Here is a 15,691-nt window from a genome sequence, read left to right on the forward strand (position 1 = left end):
GGGGGGGCGGGGTTTATCACACAACAAGCTCATGCATTCCTCCACAACCTTCCAACTTGAATTCTACCCTATTTCTTGCTTCTCCCTATAACTAAAATTTGCCCCATAAATAAGCCATAACCAAATATGAATTTATGATAAATTTCAATTCCTACTCGGTGAGAGAATATCAGTAAAGATTTATATACTTATGTCAATTCCCTTTTTCTAGAATAGCCCTTATCCAAGTATCTTTTTAAGATACTTTAATATCCTATATTCAATATTAAGATGCTCCTTTGTGGGGTTATTCATAAATTGACTAATAATACTTCCAGGAAAACAAATATCGTCTAATATAAAATAGTAGATACGTTTCCCTACTAAACACTAGTACTTAATAGGAGTTAACTTTTTCCTAATCTCAATTTTATTTAAATGATCTATTGGTGTGTTTGTATGCTTAAATCCAAGAATCCCAATTTCCTATAGCAAGTCAAAGATATATTTCAATTATGAGTACATATTCTCTTCCTTAATCAAGCTATTTTAATGCATAAGAAACATTTTAATGAAACAAACCTTGATTACGCATTCTTTCACTAAGACACCTTATAGCTTGTTAATCTCTTCTTCATGGTCTCCTATTTAGATGATATCATCAATATAAAAAATTATGATAGACATTTTACTTTCAGATGATTATTTGATGAATAAAGTGTGATTATATTGCTCTTGGAAGACCCCATGCCTTTTTATTACCAAGGTAAATAAATCCAACCAAGCTCTTACCGATTGTTTTAAGCCATATAAAAGTTTCTTAAGACTGCAGATTAAGTTTGTGTTACTCTTATTCCCATATCCAAGAAGAAATGCTATATTGACTTCAATATGTAAATTCCCATTTAGAAAGGCATTTTTCACATCTAGTTGGTAGAGTTATCAATTTAAACAAATAACAAGAGAGAAAATTAACCTGATATTGTTCTTAGCAATCTGAACAAAAATTTCTTGATAATCACTGCCATAATTTGAATTAAGCCTTTTGACACTTGCTTTACATTGATTGATACTTCCGTTTCCTTTGTAATTCACATTAAATATCCATTTGTATCCAACAGCTTTTCTCCATTTGGGAAGGTTTAACAGCATCCAAGTCCCATTTATTTCAATTGCTAGAATTTTTTCACTAATTGCATTTTTTCTTTCAAGAATTTTAAAGCTTCATGAATATTATTAAGAATTCACAAGCTAGAAAGATTAGTGGTAAAGGCATAAAATTTATAAGATAGTTTGTCATAAGAGATATCATAACTAATTGGTTGATTAGAGCTTTTCTTAAAAGCAGAAACAGCCAATAAAAATACATTTTATGGCTTTTCGTTCTAATTTACTTCTTTAAAGAGGAGAAATGCGGGCGAAGGCATAGCAATCGAACACTTATATAAAAATGGCGGAGAATAGTCTATTGGCGAGAAAAGCATGTTCAAGAAATTGGCAAGGAGTTTCGAATTTTAGATTCTTGATAGCAAATGGTCAATGAGATATATGGCAAATCAGGATAATGTCCGCCCAATAATTGATGCAATCAAAAAATATAGGGGGCCCTATATTTTTTATCACAAAAAGATGACAAGACTACGACGACAATAAGAGACTAATTACGAGAAATGTAAGAACAAACTCTTACATTTCTAACAAAATAAAAACACTTAGAACAAAAACTCTTGCAAAACCTAAACGACTCAAACAAAACGACTCCCTAAAGCATTTAAAACTATAAATAACATTTAATAAAAAGTAAGATAATAAATGAACTAAAATGTTAGCTAATAATGAGCTAACCCTTAGTTCAATAAATGAACTAAAGTCCAGCTCATAAATGAGCTAAAATTTCAGCTCAAATAGTAGACTCAAGGGAAGCCAAAAATCATATTATTTTTGACATGGGTTGACCCCCCTTTTGTCTACATCAGATTCCCCTTCTTGTGAAACTCATCTCCCGATGAGTTCGCTTTAGATTTGTTTCGAGGAGGTGAAGACGGTGCATCAAGTTCATTAATCAGGTCTTCATACTTCTGCATGATCTCATCTCGTTCTTTCAGGAATTTATCTTGTAAACGCTGCTTTTTCTTGAAGTAACTTTCTGTACGTATGTGCATCCAAGATTGAAGCTTGTACAGCTCATACTCCAAAGGATGTTTTGATTTAGATGGGATCCATCTATCCATTGATTCATCAATTTCTTCTGGCTTGCTTTCTTCTGTCTTTTTCTTTTTTTCATTTTTTTGACTGACTCAAAAAAGACTCAAAAATTTCTAAACTCAAAGAAAGACTCAAAAGACTCAACCTGAACTTAGACTTAAAATAAGACTCTTTGACAAACTTGACAAAACAAAAATTGACAACAAAACTTTGACAAACTACCACTTGACGACTAAAACAAATTTGACAACCTAAAATTTGACGACCAAATCCTAGGACTTCCTAACTTGCTCTGATACCAAATGATGCAATAAAAAAATATAGGGGGCCCTATATTTTTTTATCACAAAAAGATGACAAGACTACGACGACAATAAGAGACTAATTACGAGAAATGTAAGAACAAACTCTTACATTTCTAACAAAATAAAAACACTTAGAACAAAAACTCTTGCAAAACTTAAACGACTCAAACAAAACGACTCCCTAAAGTTGCTTCACTTAGAGAAGAGGGATACAGGTGGAGTGGCACTTGCGGAGAGACGAAAGAGGTTAGAAGCCCGAGAAGAAAGAGTGGAAAGAGCCCGCAGGATTTCCGGAGGGAATGAGAAAGAATGATGGAAAGAGCCCGCAGGATTTTCAAACAAACCCGCAGATTAGATTTTCTCCAAAAATCAAATATCATTCACTCAACATAACACATTACAAACCATCTCATATATATAGGTATGAGAAGAGAATATGAAAAGACACAAACATTAACTAACACAAGAACCTAAACATCATAAGCATTAAACCTATTAATGCATTGCACGAAAAAACATCCCAAGCCATGGAACCGAAGAGGTAGCTACGGGAGCCAAGGAGGCCGCACAGGAACCAAGGAGGCCGCACAGAAAAGGAGCCCAGGCACGGGAAACCAGCAGCCGGCCGTATTCCAAGGGGGCAAAAGCACTTAAAAAATTAAAAACCTTGGTGGAAACCAAGGGGTCATACATGGGAATACTAAACACCATTCTTGGGATTCCAAAAGCCCTTTTTGGAACCCCAAGAGACATCATAAAGTAGACATTTAAAACTATAAATAACATTTAATAAAAAGTAAGATAATAAATGAACTAAAATGTTAGCTAATAATGAGCTAACCCTTAGTTCAATAAATGAACTAAAGTCCAGCTCATAAATGAGCTAAAATTTCAGCTCAAATAGTAGACTCAATGGAAGCCAAAAATCATATTATTTTTGACATGGATTGACCCCCCTTTTGTCTACATCAATAATATTTTGGGATAAGACTAATGATCATAATTAATTGACACTTGCAAAAGAGGTCTATTTTTCCTTTATGCTATCCTACTTTATTGAGTATGAATAAACGAAGTTTGATAAATTTTATTTTACTGAAAGAGATATTCTCATAGAATTGAATGAAAATATTCTTTCATATTGTCAATCCAAAGAAATTGAATTTGGGTTTGCAATCTAGTTTTTATAGAGCAAATTTTTTGAAAAATTGACTTCCTACTAGCTACTGCCCTCTCTTCCTTCCCCTATTAACTTCCTACTAGCTACTGCTCTCTCTTCCTTCCCCCATTATTTCCTCATAGTTGCTGCCCCCACTTCCCTCCCCTATTAATTCTCTAGTGCTGCCACCCCTTCTCCTCTTCCCTTTTCTTTTCTTTAGCCAACAACCTCTCTCCCAAACAGCCACCTCCTCTTCACTTTTAGCACGTCAAAACCGAACTCCCTATCCCAAACTATGGACAGCCCCGTCATCCATGGATGTTGATTCTGAGCTTGATCATGACTTAGTACTTGACGATCAAGGCTTAGTCAACATTCACTGGTCTCCATTCTTTAACATCGACTTCAAGATCGACCACATCATCAAAGAATATGTTGATTGGATTAGATTCTCTATTGCAACCGCCATTGATCATCGAAGACCACTTGTCCAATGGCAACTCAACTCCAGTTCACCCACTACTTCTTTTCCGGGTAGCTTTTTGTTACTCAAAACATTAAATGTTTACTTCTTAGTGATGTTGTTAATATCTTATCATGTTTTCTTCTACTGAAATTATTTAAAGAGTGTCAGTGAGGGAACTTCATTGTGATTGTTCTAATTGTAAATTGTGGGATTTGTGTGACTTGCGGATAAGTACTTATTATCTTGGTTATTAATTTATTTTTCCCCACCAATACTTGTAATTGCTTGCTATTACTTTATCAACAATTTAGAAGTCTCTTAAATCGGACCTTGGTCACCATTAATATATATAATTGCTAAGGTTGTCAATTTAGTATTATTCCAAAGCAATTCCTGAATCTAGCATTTGTTTCACATTAAAGTGGTTATAATGTGATCATCCATGAATAATGTAAACCAACTAACACCTGAGATTGTCCCTATATGTTATTATAAATTGTAGCAAAGGGTTGCGAAGTTTAGAGGGATGACTAGGGTGGAAGGTTAAGTGTGTTTGAAATGCCTCTGAATTTATATTGATAAAAAGAGAATGAAATGTTTTTTTACAAGATATTAAAAGAATTCAAAATCTTACATTTTTTACAGTTACATTGATTTCTTTTAGTGCAAAAGACTCGAAGAAGTTTTCTTGGATATTAGTGTGATCATGATATCTTGATTCATGGTAGAGGAAGACACCAAATGAATACTTATTTTCAAGTCCATTTCATGTTTAACTATTTTGTGTTCAACTATCATCATGATTAAAAAAAAAAAACTCTTAAAGAATGAGGCAGTACGTGCCCATGAGGCAGTATGAGGACACGGGCCTGCGATTAAGCAAGTTAAGCAAGCATGACGAATGCATTTGATTCGTCTGTAGGAGACAAAGCTCAAAGAAATTGAGGCTGTCGAACTCCAGCTTGAACCATGATCTTAAAATGCTCTTCCTGCCCTACTTCACTACGAGCCTCTTTTCCTCTCCATTGCAATTGTTTTCCTTGCTGTCTTCCTAATCTCCCCAGTCTTTCTGTCGAGCCTAAGTTGCTTAGTCAAACATTTGAGAAATCAGCACGCAAGAAGGTCACAAGTTATATGCTGGTGAGACGTGGTCAAAGTAATGAACATGTGAAGGTGCTTGCGTGAGGTTGCAACTCGATGAGAAATGGGTTGTGATATCGGCAAGGCTCAAACGAGCAAAAAATGGGCTCTTATAGATCTTAATAAAGATCTTTATCTACAAGATCTTCATGGAACCTTTGAAGACGAAGGGAAGTCACTTTTTGTCTAGCAAAATCAAGTTTAGCTCTAATAGATTTTTGAAATAAGTGCAAGAATACTACATATTTTTTCTTATTCAAATAAGTAAAAGAGATACACTATTTATAAGGGAGACAAGCCATAAAGAAAATATAGAAAAGAATTAACCTAATTAATTAAAATCAAATTAGTACAACAACAACAAATCTTTATCCCATTGTGCGAGGTCAACTGAATGAATCCTTTTTCTCCATGGTGTTGTATTAAGAATCAAATTCTCATTTAAATCTAATAAAAGAAGGGCTTTTTAATGTTTTCTAACCAAGTCTTTTTAGTCTAACTCCACCTTTCGTAACATAGAGATATATCTAATACATCTACTTTTCTAATTAATTGCAATCAATTTAGTATTTAACAAAATATTTACATAAGAAAATAATCGTTGGTGGACTGCAAATGAAAGGTGAAATAATGGTGGATTGCTTAAGATGGCAATCCGCCAAATTGGATATTGCAGGTTAGCAGCATTTACATCCGATAGAGGAGGTGCAAGAGCTATAGGTTGCCAATTTAGCGAGGGAGGTAGAATACTATAGATTACCAAGGTGACGCAAAGGAATTGAATGCAGCATCTAAAGTGCAAGTTCCAAGATCTCTACATCAGAAAATAACTCAAATGCCCAAAATAATAGTTATTCCAGAAACTCGGCAACATCCAAAATATTTATAAAACAAGTAAGCTGAAACCCCACAAATAACAAATACTTGCCTTGAATGTTGGGGTTAAAAGACCATTCTCCACGGTGAAAGGCTCTGGTACTAGGGTGACAGCTTTTGCAAATTCAAAACCTCGCAGCTGTTGACATTTGGATGGTTATAAGAACATTTTGTACTGATAAAGTTTCATAAAGCATAGAATCACCAATTAAGTAAGATAAGTCACCTGAGCTTGCTTTCCTACGTCATCCATCTCTGTAAGTACAGCAGCTCGTGCCCTTGGATCAGCACAAAGCTGTTCAAGGTTCTCATACTGCCAAAAATGAAAAACAAAATAGAAAAAAGATTAATTTGTGAAGAGTGGTCACTTTTCTGTATTCCAGGTATAAATGCAGTTGATTCCCTGCTATTTTATCATGTTCGGACTTCTCCAAAAGAGAAAAAAAACAAAAGAAAGACAGGTTATCTCTTAATTAATTTGAATATAATTATAGTCTATGTTAAATCAGTGAAGATCTCATCAATAAAGAGTAAGAAGGAAATCAAAACTACAGCAAGAGCAATAAAGAATCCACCTGGATTTCTTTTGATGCAGCCCAAGCAATCAACATGTCAGGCTCAACTGCTACTATTGCAACAAGACACGAGTTAAAGCTGTCACCTGCATCCAAAAGGCAATTATGAATATGCATATTTGTTTCGCAGAAAATACTATGAAGAAATTTGAGGTTCAATACTGAGATAAAAGAATTAAACTTACCGTAGATAAAGCACTGGGAAATAAATTTGCATTTTGCATATACATTTTCAATTTTCTCAGGAGCTATGTACTCCCCTTGAGCCAATTTAAAAATGTTCTTTTTCCTACAGTTTTTGAAAGAGCAAATGAATGCAATCAGACAACATGTGTTCTTAGATATGCACAAAGCAGAGATGTACCAACTCTCAAAAGAGGTTAATCAATAATCATATAGATTTTAACAACTTTTTCATGCATTTTATTAAAACTTCGAAAGCAAGACGTGATCTGCTGTATCACACAAAAGAGAGGGTCAAACAGGTATAAAATAATACAATTTAAAGCGACCATATTGTTGAAAAATATACGAGAGAAGCACCAATACTTTCCATTCCAAAGAGAGCGCCAATGCACACTAAATATAGAGAATGCATAGGAAAATATGGGAATCCTGATAATACGAATCCCAAATGGGTGATATCAAGAGGTGAGGTGGAAAGAGAATGGCTGGAGTTGTTGATCTGCAATAGGGGAATGGATTGATGGGAGAAGTTCCAGAAAGGTCAGATCTCCACAAGATTTAGAGCCCTTTGCAGCAGCAGGGATGATGGAGCAAATGCTTAAGCGCCATCAGAGAAAGCAATAGCTGTGTGTGGCAGGGAGGACGCCAATACCAAAGGCATTGCACCATTGAGATAACATCAAAGGTAGAATGCCGTAGACAGGGAAGGACAAGCTGGTATGATAAGGAGAGACCAACGAAGATGATGGATAAGGAGATGCGCCCTAGACGATGCTAGAGCTGGAGTTTGCTCCGAGTAGGTGTTCGTGGTTTTGTTAGGTTTGTACAACATTTAAAAGGGTTTGCATTAGAATGAGGAATCATTAGGTCACATCAAAAAAGTATAATGCACACTTTTTTATTAATCTAAAAAACAATGCTCACAAGAATTACTAAATATCAACTAGTCAAACAATTTGAGCTAAATAAATAGCTTTAAAAAAAATAAGAAATACACTTGAGTGGTCATCACATGTTTTCATTTCTCCTTTGTAATATGCGCAAGGAATGAATGAACTAGTAAAATAAAAACAACCACATTGCTTACTAATCTAACAAATAATATTCTATCCATACTTCACATAGCAAGGATTTGTTGGGGTGTCTAAAGGTTGGCGGTGTTGGGCACAATCAAGTGTGAGGAGTTCTAGCACACATAATAGACCCAATGGGGGGGTTTGTTAGTAGTGAGGAGGGCGTGCAAGCAAGGATGAAGATGCGTTCCCTAGATGAGAAAAAGGGACAAAAGAAGATCGCATAAATGAGGGCATCCTATGAGGCCAACTATTTCATTATGATTATTAGAGAAAATTTCTTAGAGATTTACACCATGATACTAAAATCTTCGACAAAAAATTCATTGAAATTCTACAACTTACCATTTTCAATCAAATTTAAATGAACTAGAAATGATACATGTAGCTTATTAAAATTCAGCATAAAAATTGCTTAGCTGATGCATTCATGATTTTTGTATTTTTATTATCAAACATTGCACATTAGTTTTTCATTTAGTTTTATATTTCTTTTAGCTATCCAATGATGGAAGGCATCCAATGATCATGGTAGGTTGCCCTTGGGCTTGGTAGACCTTGGTTTGCTAGCTTGTTTGGGTCCCTTGGGTTGCTGCTGGTTCTCGGGTTGGGCTTATGGTTCTCAGTTTTGAGCTGTGTTGATATTGAGAGGTGGTGGTTACTTTGGTGTTGAGCTATATTTTCAAAAGTGCTAGCTCATTATTTTTGAGCCTTGGTTAGCTCATAATGAGCTGAAGTTTAGCTCATTTATTTAAGATTAATGGAAGTTCATTATGGTGGAACTTGATCATTTCCCTTCCCCATGCTGCCTCTCGTTTTCCTCCTTGTCTCCTCGGTTTCCTTGGGCTTTTGTTGTTCCCGTGGCCCTGGCTATTTTTCCTGTGCTTACGGTTCATTCTCTGTGCTGGCTGTTCGGGACCACTGCTGGCTGGGTTTCCTGTGGCTTCCAGCTGGGTTTTCCGTAGCCTTTTTGCTCTGTTTCTTGGGCCGGCTTGGGAGCTGTTGTTTTGTGGCTGTTGGTCTTTCATTTCCCTAAATCTAATTGGTTTGGTTGGAGGTGTTATGGTTATTTGGTTCCCATCTCTTGCCTATATATAGAAGATGTTTTGGAAGGAAAAGGTTGTTGAATATTGTTGAACAAAGTCTGTAAAACCTGAGGGTTTTCTCTTCTTGAAAAAGCTTGAGAGCTTGTTCCACTTCTTTTTCTTCTCTACTTCGTCTGGGCTTCTTACCTCTTCTTCTCTAAGCAAGTTCCACCCCACCTGTATCTTTCTTCTTGAGCTTCCTAGTGTTATTGGTTGGCTGATTTGGGAGCATTTGCCGGAGGAGTTTGGTTGGACGTTTGGACCTTCTTGCTGTGGTGGACCATCGGTTTGCTAGCCCTAAGCATATACTTTACTTTACCTACATTTCGATGCATGTGAGGAAATTATTATGTCGGTTGTTCTGAGGATAGCATTCCTTTATTTTTCTTTTGTTTCGTTTGATTTCAATTCTCGTTTTGTCCATGGGTTTTGTGTTTTGGATGATTGCTACTATTTGAATCGAGTTTGGTTTAAGTGTTGCCCATCGTTCTCCTTATCTGATTTTTCTTTCTAGTTTGCCTACTTCATTAACAAAACCTGCTAGTAAAACTCATCAAAGATTGACAGCTTTCCAGTAGTTTGTACATCATTTGAATTCAATTCCCTCACATGATTATAAAATGCATTCCATTAGGGACTAAGGTTTACATCCCGAAGATTTGAGAGAAGGCCTAGAGGTTTAAACTTATAACCTATGATATACATACACGAATATGACAATATGGACATGACACGAATATGGAGATACGGGCAAGAAACGAAAACGAGACACATAGATTATTATAAATATATGACACTGGAACAAGTTAGACGTGATATTATAATTTTAATATCCTTAAAATAGTGTTTAAAAATTGAATAAGTAAAATACTAAGAATCATTGAGAAAAAATAAGTCATTTATTCAAGATTTGTGCTTAAAATGATTAATATTAGGATGTCAAGAGTCGAGCGTCAATGTCGTGTTAGGCAAAGATAGAAAAGATGCAATGCTCTCGATAGTCGAGCATTATTGTTGTGTAATGGGTATCAAGTATTGATGTCAAGATGGCATCGGCCATCGATCTTGAGATGAAGTTGTTCATCGATGTTAATAAAACATTAGACAAACATGAGATGTCGAGATGGAATGCAGGAGTGATTGTACGTGTAAAAATTGCTAACGTCGAGTGCCAATGTTCATATAATGTCAGACTTTGATGTTGAGATTATTTTGAAATATTATGTTGCGATGATATTAGATGTTGATATTGAGATGACATCGAGCATTATTGTAAAACCCCATCCACAACCTACCAAAGAGAAATGAAAATGATAATGTTCAGAAAATAAGGTAATGAGCGAGGGCGATTAATTTGGGGTTTTGGAGAAAAAATAAAAAATTTAATTTTCTTTTTTTACAAAATAAAAATGTGAGATACAATAAATTATATGTCACAACCTAGTCCGGATGCTTGATTTAACGAGGCGAGAACAAAAAGTCGGACAATAAAATAATTCAATACAACTCACACACAATACAACATACAACTTTCTCAAAAACAACTAAAGAGCCACTATTTCATAATTTTCTCAAATATTTAACATTTGTATAATACATAATTACCTATTTTCATTTTCTCGCCGTCTTCTATAGACATACTCCTCCCTTCTACCATTTTCAAATTCTTTGGAGACTTACCTAGAAGATTTATCTAATGGAATGAGTTTACAAAATAAATTCAATGGGTAACTGTTAAAATTAAATGAGTTTACAAAGTAAACTCAGTGGATAACTGTTAAAATGAAATGAGTTTACAAAGTAAACTCAATGAGTAACTGTTAAAACAATTAACATGAAAAATACAATACGTACAACCTTTAATATACATCTATTCATTTAAAATTTAATATACATTCTCTTTCTTATCTTTATTTCATTTATTTCAATCATTTATGCATATCATCTCACATTCCTATTCCTTTATAATATTTATAATACTTTAATATGTATTCCTTCTCACAAGAATATAATGATTTAATTAAAATTAAATTTCAATTAAATATCTCAATAAGCATTGTATTTCTTCTACAAACCTACCTCACAAGATTTCCTTTCCTTTTTCGCAAAACTTCATCCACCGTCAAACCAAAATCTATATCACTTGGCTTCTTCCAACCTAAATTAAAATATAGTTCACATTGTTTATTCAGTAAAAGAAACAAGAAATGAAAACATATGACCTCAAACTAAATTACTTACCTTTCCTTAAAAAGGAATTCCAAAGTTCAATTCCTTTTTCTTTCTCTTCGCATTCGATCTCTTTCTTTTTTGTTTATGAAAATGTTTCTTGCTTTATTTGAAAGAAAAATAAGGAAATTTATACCAAAAGGAAAGAAGAAAATCAATAACCTGCTTCCCTTTTTCTCCTCAGTCATTTCTCTCATTCATTAAAATTTCTTCTAAATTATCACTTCTTTATAGATAGGAATAAGAAAAAATTGTTAATTCTTATCCTCCCACGCAATCGTTCTCTAAAAATGGCAAAACGGATCTAAAAAATCTTCCTTCGCATGCGTTCGGTCCGCCCAGACGTTCCGCCCTTCTGTTTCGTTCACATGCGTTCGGTCACTCGAATTCTAACTCAACTTGCGGTTAATTGCTGATGTAGGCAGGGGGGGGGGTCAAAACATTTTGAATATTAAATTTGGTGAGCTTTTAGGTCCTCTATTAGTATCAGCTCATTAATGTCTGGTAGAGAGCATTTTTAGCTCATAAATTGATGTTCATTCCCCCAATTTGCTGTCCCTTTGGTTCCCGTGGATAGCTGTTGGGTTCGCCTGCCTTGGCTCCTTGGTTCCCACGATTGGCTTTTGGTTTCCTGCGCTGGGAAGAATTCCGTGCCTTGCCCCTTGGATTCCTAAGGCTGGCTCCTTGGTTCTTGCGGCTGCCTCTTCGGGTTCCGCCTGAGCTGCTTTCCTGTGGCTGTTGGGAGGCTTTTCCTGTGGCTTTGGTGCTTTGTTTCCTATGAAGATTTGGGGGAAGGCAGTAAAGTGGCTGTTGGCTTATCAATTCCCTCATTTAATTTATAATGTGAAGAGTTTTTGGTGCTGTTTAGTTCCCCCTCTCTTGTCTATAAATAGATGATGTTTTGTGGCTGTTTTAAGTGAGTAAAAAATGTGATTTTTGGAATGGAAAACCTAAGGGTTTTTAGAAAAGCTTGCGAGCTTTGTCCACTTCTTCTCTTCTTCTAGGAAGGCTTGCGAGCTTCTCCACCCTTCGTCTTGGCATCTAACCTCTTTCGTCTCTCCGCAAGTTTCATTCCACATGTATCCTTCTTCTCAAGGAAAGCAACTTTAGGAGTTTATGTCTCTAATTTGTGTTTGTGTCGTTTGTAAGAGTCAAGTTTGTAAGTCTTTTATTTTATATAAGTAAAGTTTGTTTTTGTTTAATTTGACTAGTTTTTGAAAGTTTCTAGATCCTAGAAAGAGAATTTTTTTTTATCAAAAATTTGGGGCCCTCCCAAATTTTTGATTGCATAAATTTGGTATCAGAGCAAGTTAGGAAATTTTAGGTTTATGAGTCAGTTTGTCGTGTGTCTTAATGTCATAAGTTTTTTTGTTTGTGAGTTCTAATAAATCGTGGTAAATCATAGTAATTTTGTGAGTCTTGTGAGTTTTGTTGAGTCTCTTAAAAAAATGGAAAAAGACAAAAAGATGGATTCTGTAATGGAAGAAAACAATCCAGACAATCTTGATGTCCCTCTTCCGATGGACAGATGGATTCCAACAGAAGGTGATTCAACAGATCCACTACAAGACAGATTATACAAGCATCAATATCATATGTTCTTATGTGATCAGAAATTCGAGAAATGGAAGAAGTATCTTCAAAGACAATTCGAGAAAGAGCGAGAAGAGATCCTGAAGAAATATGAAGCGAAGATCCAGGAGTTGGATGCTCCATCCTCGCCTCCTCAGAAGAAAGCTAAGGGCAACTCATCGAGAGATGAGTTCTTCAAGTAGGGGAGTCTGATGTAGGCAAGGGGGTCAAAACTAATCCAAAAATTTAGGTTTTGACTTTCCTTGAGCTTGCTAGCTCATTAAATTTTGAGATGAAATTTAGCTCATTATGAGCTGATTTTTAGTTCATTTATTGAACTAAGAGTAAGCTCATTATGAGCTATATTTTTAGTTCATTTATTAATTTATTGGTAGCTCATTATTTTGATCTCTTCTCCTCCCCTTTTCTTCTTAAATTATGAGTTGTCCCATGGGATTCCGTGGCTGGCTTTTCGGTTGGCTGTGCTGGAGGGTTTTCTCGTGCCTTGGTGCCTCGATTCCGTGCGGGCCTCCTTGGTTCTTGCGGCTGCCTCTTCGTGTTCCGCCTGGGCTGCTTTCCCGTAGCTGTTGGGGGGCTTTTCCATGGTTTTAGTGCTTTGTTTCCTGTGTAAAATTGGGAATATTATTAGGTGGCTGTTGGCTTATCATTCCCTCATTTAATTTAGATGTGAAGAGTTTTTGGGGCTGTTTAGTTCCCCCTCTCTTGTCTATAAATAGATGATGTTTATGGCTGTTTTAGAAGTGAGAAAATGTGATTTTTAGAAAGAAATCTTAGGGTTTTTTGGAAAAACTTGAGAGCTTTGTCCACTTCTTCTTCTACTTCTTTGGAAGGCTTGCGAGCTTCTCCACCTTTCTTCTCGGGCTTCTAACCTCTTTCGTCTCTCCGCAAGTGCCATTCCATCTGTATCTTTCTTCTCGACGAATGAAAGCAAGTTTAGGTTTCTTTTATAAGCCTTGTTTGAGTCATTTGTAAGTGTCTTTATATATATAAAAGTATCTTTTAATATTATATTTCTAAGTGTTCTTTTTATATGAAATGTAAGAGTTTGTTCTAAAGTTTCTAAGTTATCTCTCCTTTTTAGTATAGTTGTGTCTTTCTTTTTATTATAAAAAATTTGAGATTGCATCAATTGCATTAACTTCAAATTGTCATTTTAGGAACTTGTATTAAATTAAGAAAAATATTTTTATTAGTTTGTTTATGAAAGACGAAGACATCAAGGCGATAGAAATTCAAAAATTTATTCCGAAGAAGATCCTATAATTCGATTGAGATAATCTATAATATAGTGAGCAAGTAATTCTTATGCCTGATACATGTTAATTTTTATAACTCCATTGAACTGCTATATGCTTGCAAGTTATTTCTTCAAATTCAGCATGCCAGAATGATCTTAACAAGTCTAATGTATTTGTGCAGGATCATCTGTTTGAATATATTCATGCTATTTTAATCTGTTTGTACATGTCTGTTTATACAGAGGAGGTAGTGGGGTGAGAGGGCCGGCGGCTATGAAAGGGGTAAGGCCCTTGGTGGCCGGCGGTTAGAGGGGGAATTTGGTGGGGAGGCTGGCTGATGGGGACATCAGAGTATGGAAAATACAGCAGAGGCATGGCCGTCGACGACAATCGATCTGATATAGCTTTGAGTCATGTCATGTATTCGTTTTTTATTATAATATTTGTCTTTTATTATTTATATTGTAATTATTTTTTCGTTTTTACCGCTTACGAGTCGTATGTAAGCCCTGAGGACATTGTTGTCTTTTATTTTGAGTCTTATATACGAGGCTATTTATAGCCCCTATGTTATCTTTGAAAATTAATGAATGATTGATTAAAAATTTCTTCATTGCATGAGTTATTGTGAGAGCTTGAGAGTTTGATTGGTGAATCCCTAGGAGAGGGAACTCAGATCACCCCCAAATTTTTGCGAGCAAGAGAAACTCTTCCTAGGATAAAAGAAAATTACATAAATTACTCAAAACTAGACAAAATATGACAAAATAGACAAATTACAACTTTTATAATTTTTAAACGACTCTTACAACTCTTGACACTTACAAACTTATGAAATTAAAACACACAAACAACTTCCTAAAATTGCATTTCTTCCGTCCCTTGAGAAGGAATTTTTATTGCCTCAGGTTACCTGACGTAGAGATACATCAGGTAGCCTATAATATATCGCCACGTGCGCTTACTCTTTACCACGCGGGCCCGACGACCCAACCGAAACGAATATGCGCGGTATTTGCTCGGTATTGCTAGGTACTACTCGGTATTTGCTCGGTACTTGCTCGGAAAAAGAAGAAATGGCAGCCCCCTTAAATTTCAGAGAGAAACAAAGATGAAGGTAGGGAGAACTGCACGAGAAAAGATCCCTGTGTGCTGGTTGAGTTCGGTTGCACACAGGAGAGCTTCTTCCTCCCTCTGGTATGGTCGGACGGACGTCAGAAACGCAAGCAAGAGGGCGTTGGAGGGGTCCCTCGCTCCACCTGGGTCGCGCGACAGCGGTAGAGCCGCAGCTGCGGCTCTTTCTTTCCCCGGTTTCACCGACACGGGAGGCCCGATCGGGCTTCCTTGTTGCTCGGGCTGGACGAACACAAGCAAAGCTGACCGGCTCTGCTCTCCCTTACTCTCGTTCGGACGAGCACAGGCAAGCAGGAAAAACACCGCTCTCTCCTTCGGCTGGAAAGACCACACGGAACCACTTCCTCTCAGTCGCTCTCTCTCTCACTCTCTGTGTTCCTCGTACCGAGCGTCCAGGCGAGCAAATACCGAGCATTACCAAGCAAGTACCGAGCAAATACCGAGCATT

General features: G+C 36.1%; 1 protein-coding gene across 4 annotated transcripts in view; it reads right to left on the reverse strand.

Moving 5' to 3' along the window:
* The window catches only part of LOC110112749 (long chain acyl-CoA synthetase 6, peroxisomal), a 72,683-nt gene that overhangs the window by 818 nt on the left and 56,174 nt on the right, over positions 1-15,691 (reverse strand). For all 4 annotated transcript variants that reach the window (XM_028697282.1, XM_020845066.2, XM_028697281.1 and 1 more), the window contains exons 19-22: positions 6,891-6,994; positions 6,706-6,791; positions 6,357-6,443; positions 6,183-6,269 (exon numbers count right to left, since the gene is read on the reverse strand). In XM_028697282.1, the coding sequence (XP_028553115.1) occupies positions 6,183-6,269; positions 6,357-6,443; positions 6,706-6,791; positions 6,891-6,994 (364 nt within the window). The remainder of the gene's footprint in view (positions 1-6,182; positions 6,270-6,356; positions 6,444-6,705; positions 6,792-6,890; positions 6,995-15,691) is intronic.

This window comes from Dendrobium catenatum, unplaced genomic scaffold (genome assembly GCF_001605985.2).
Source record: "Dendrobium catenatum unplaced genomic scaffold, ASM160598v2 fragScaff_scaffold_908, whole genome shotgun sequence".
Lineage (NCBI taxonomy): Eukaryota > Viridiplantae > Streptophyta > Magnoliopsida > Asparagales > Orchidaceae > Dendrobium > Dendrobium catenatum.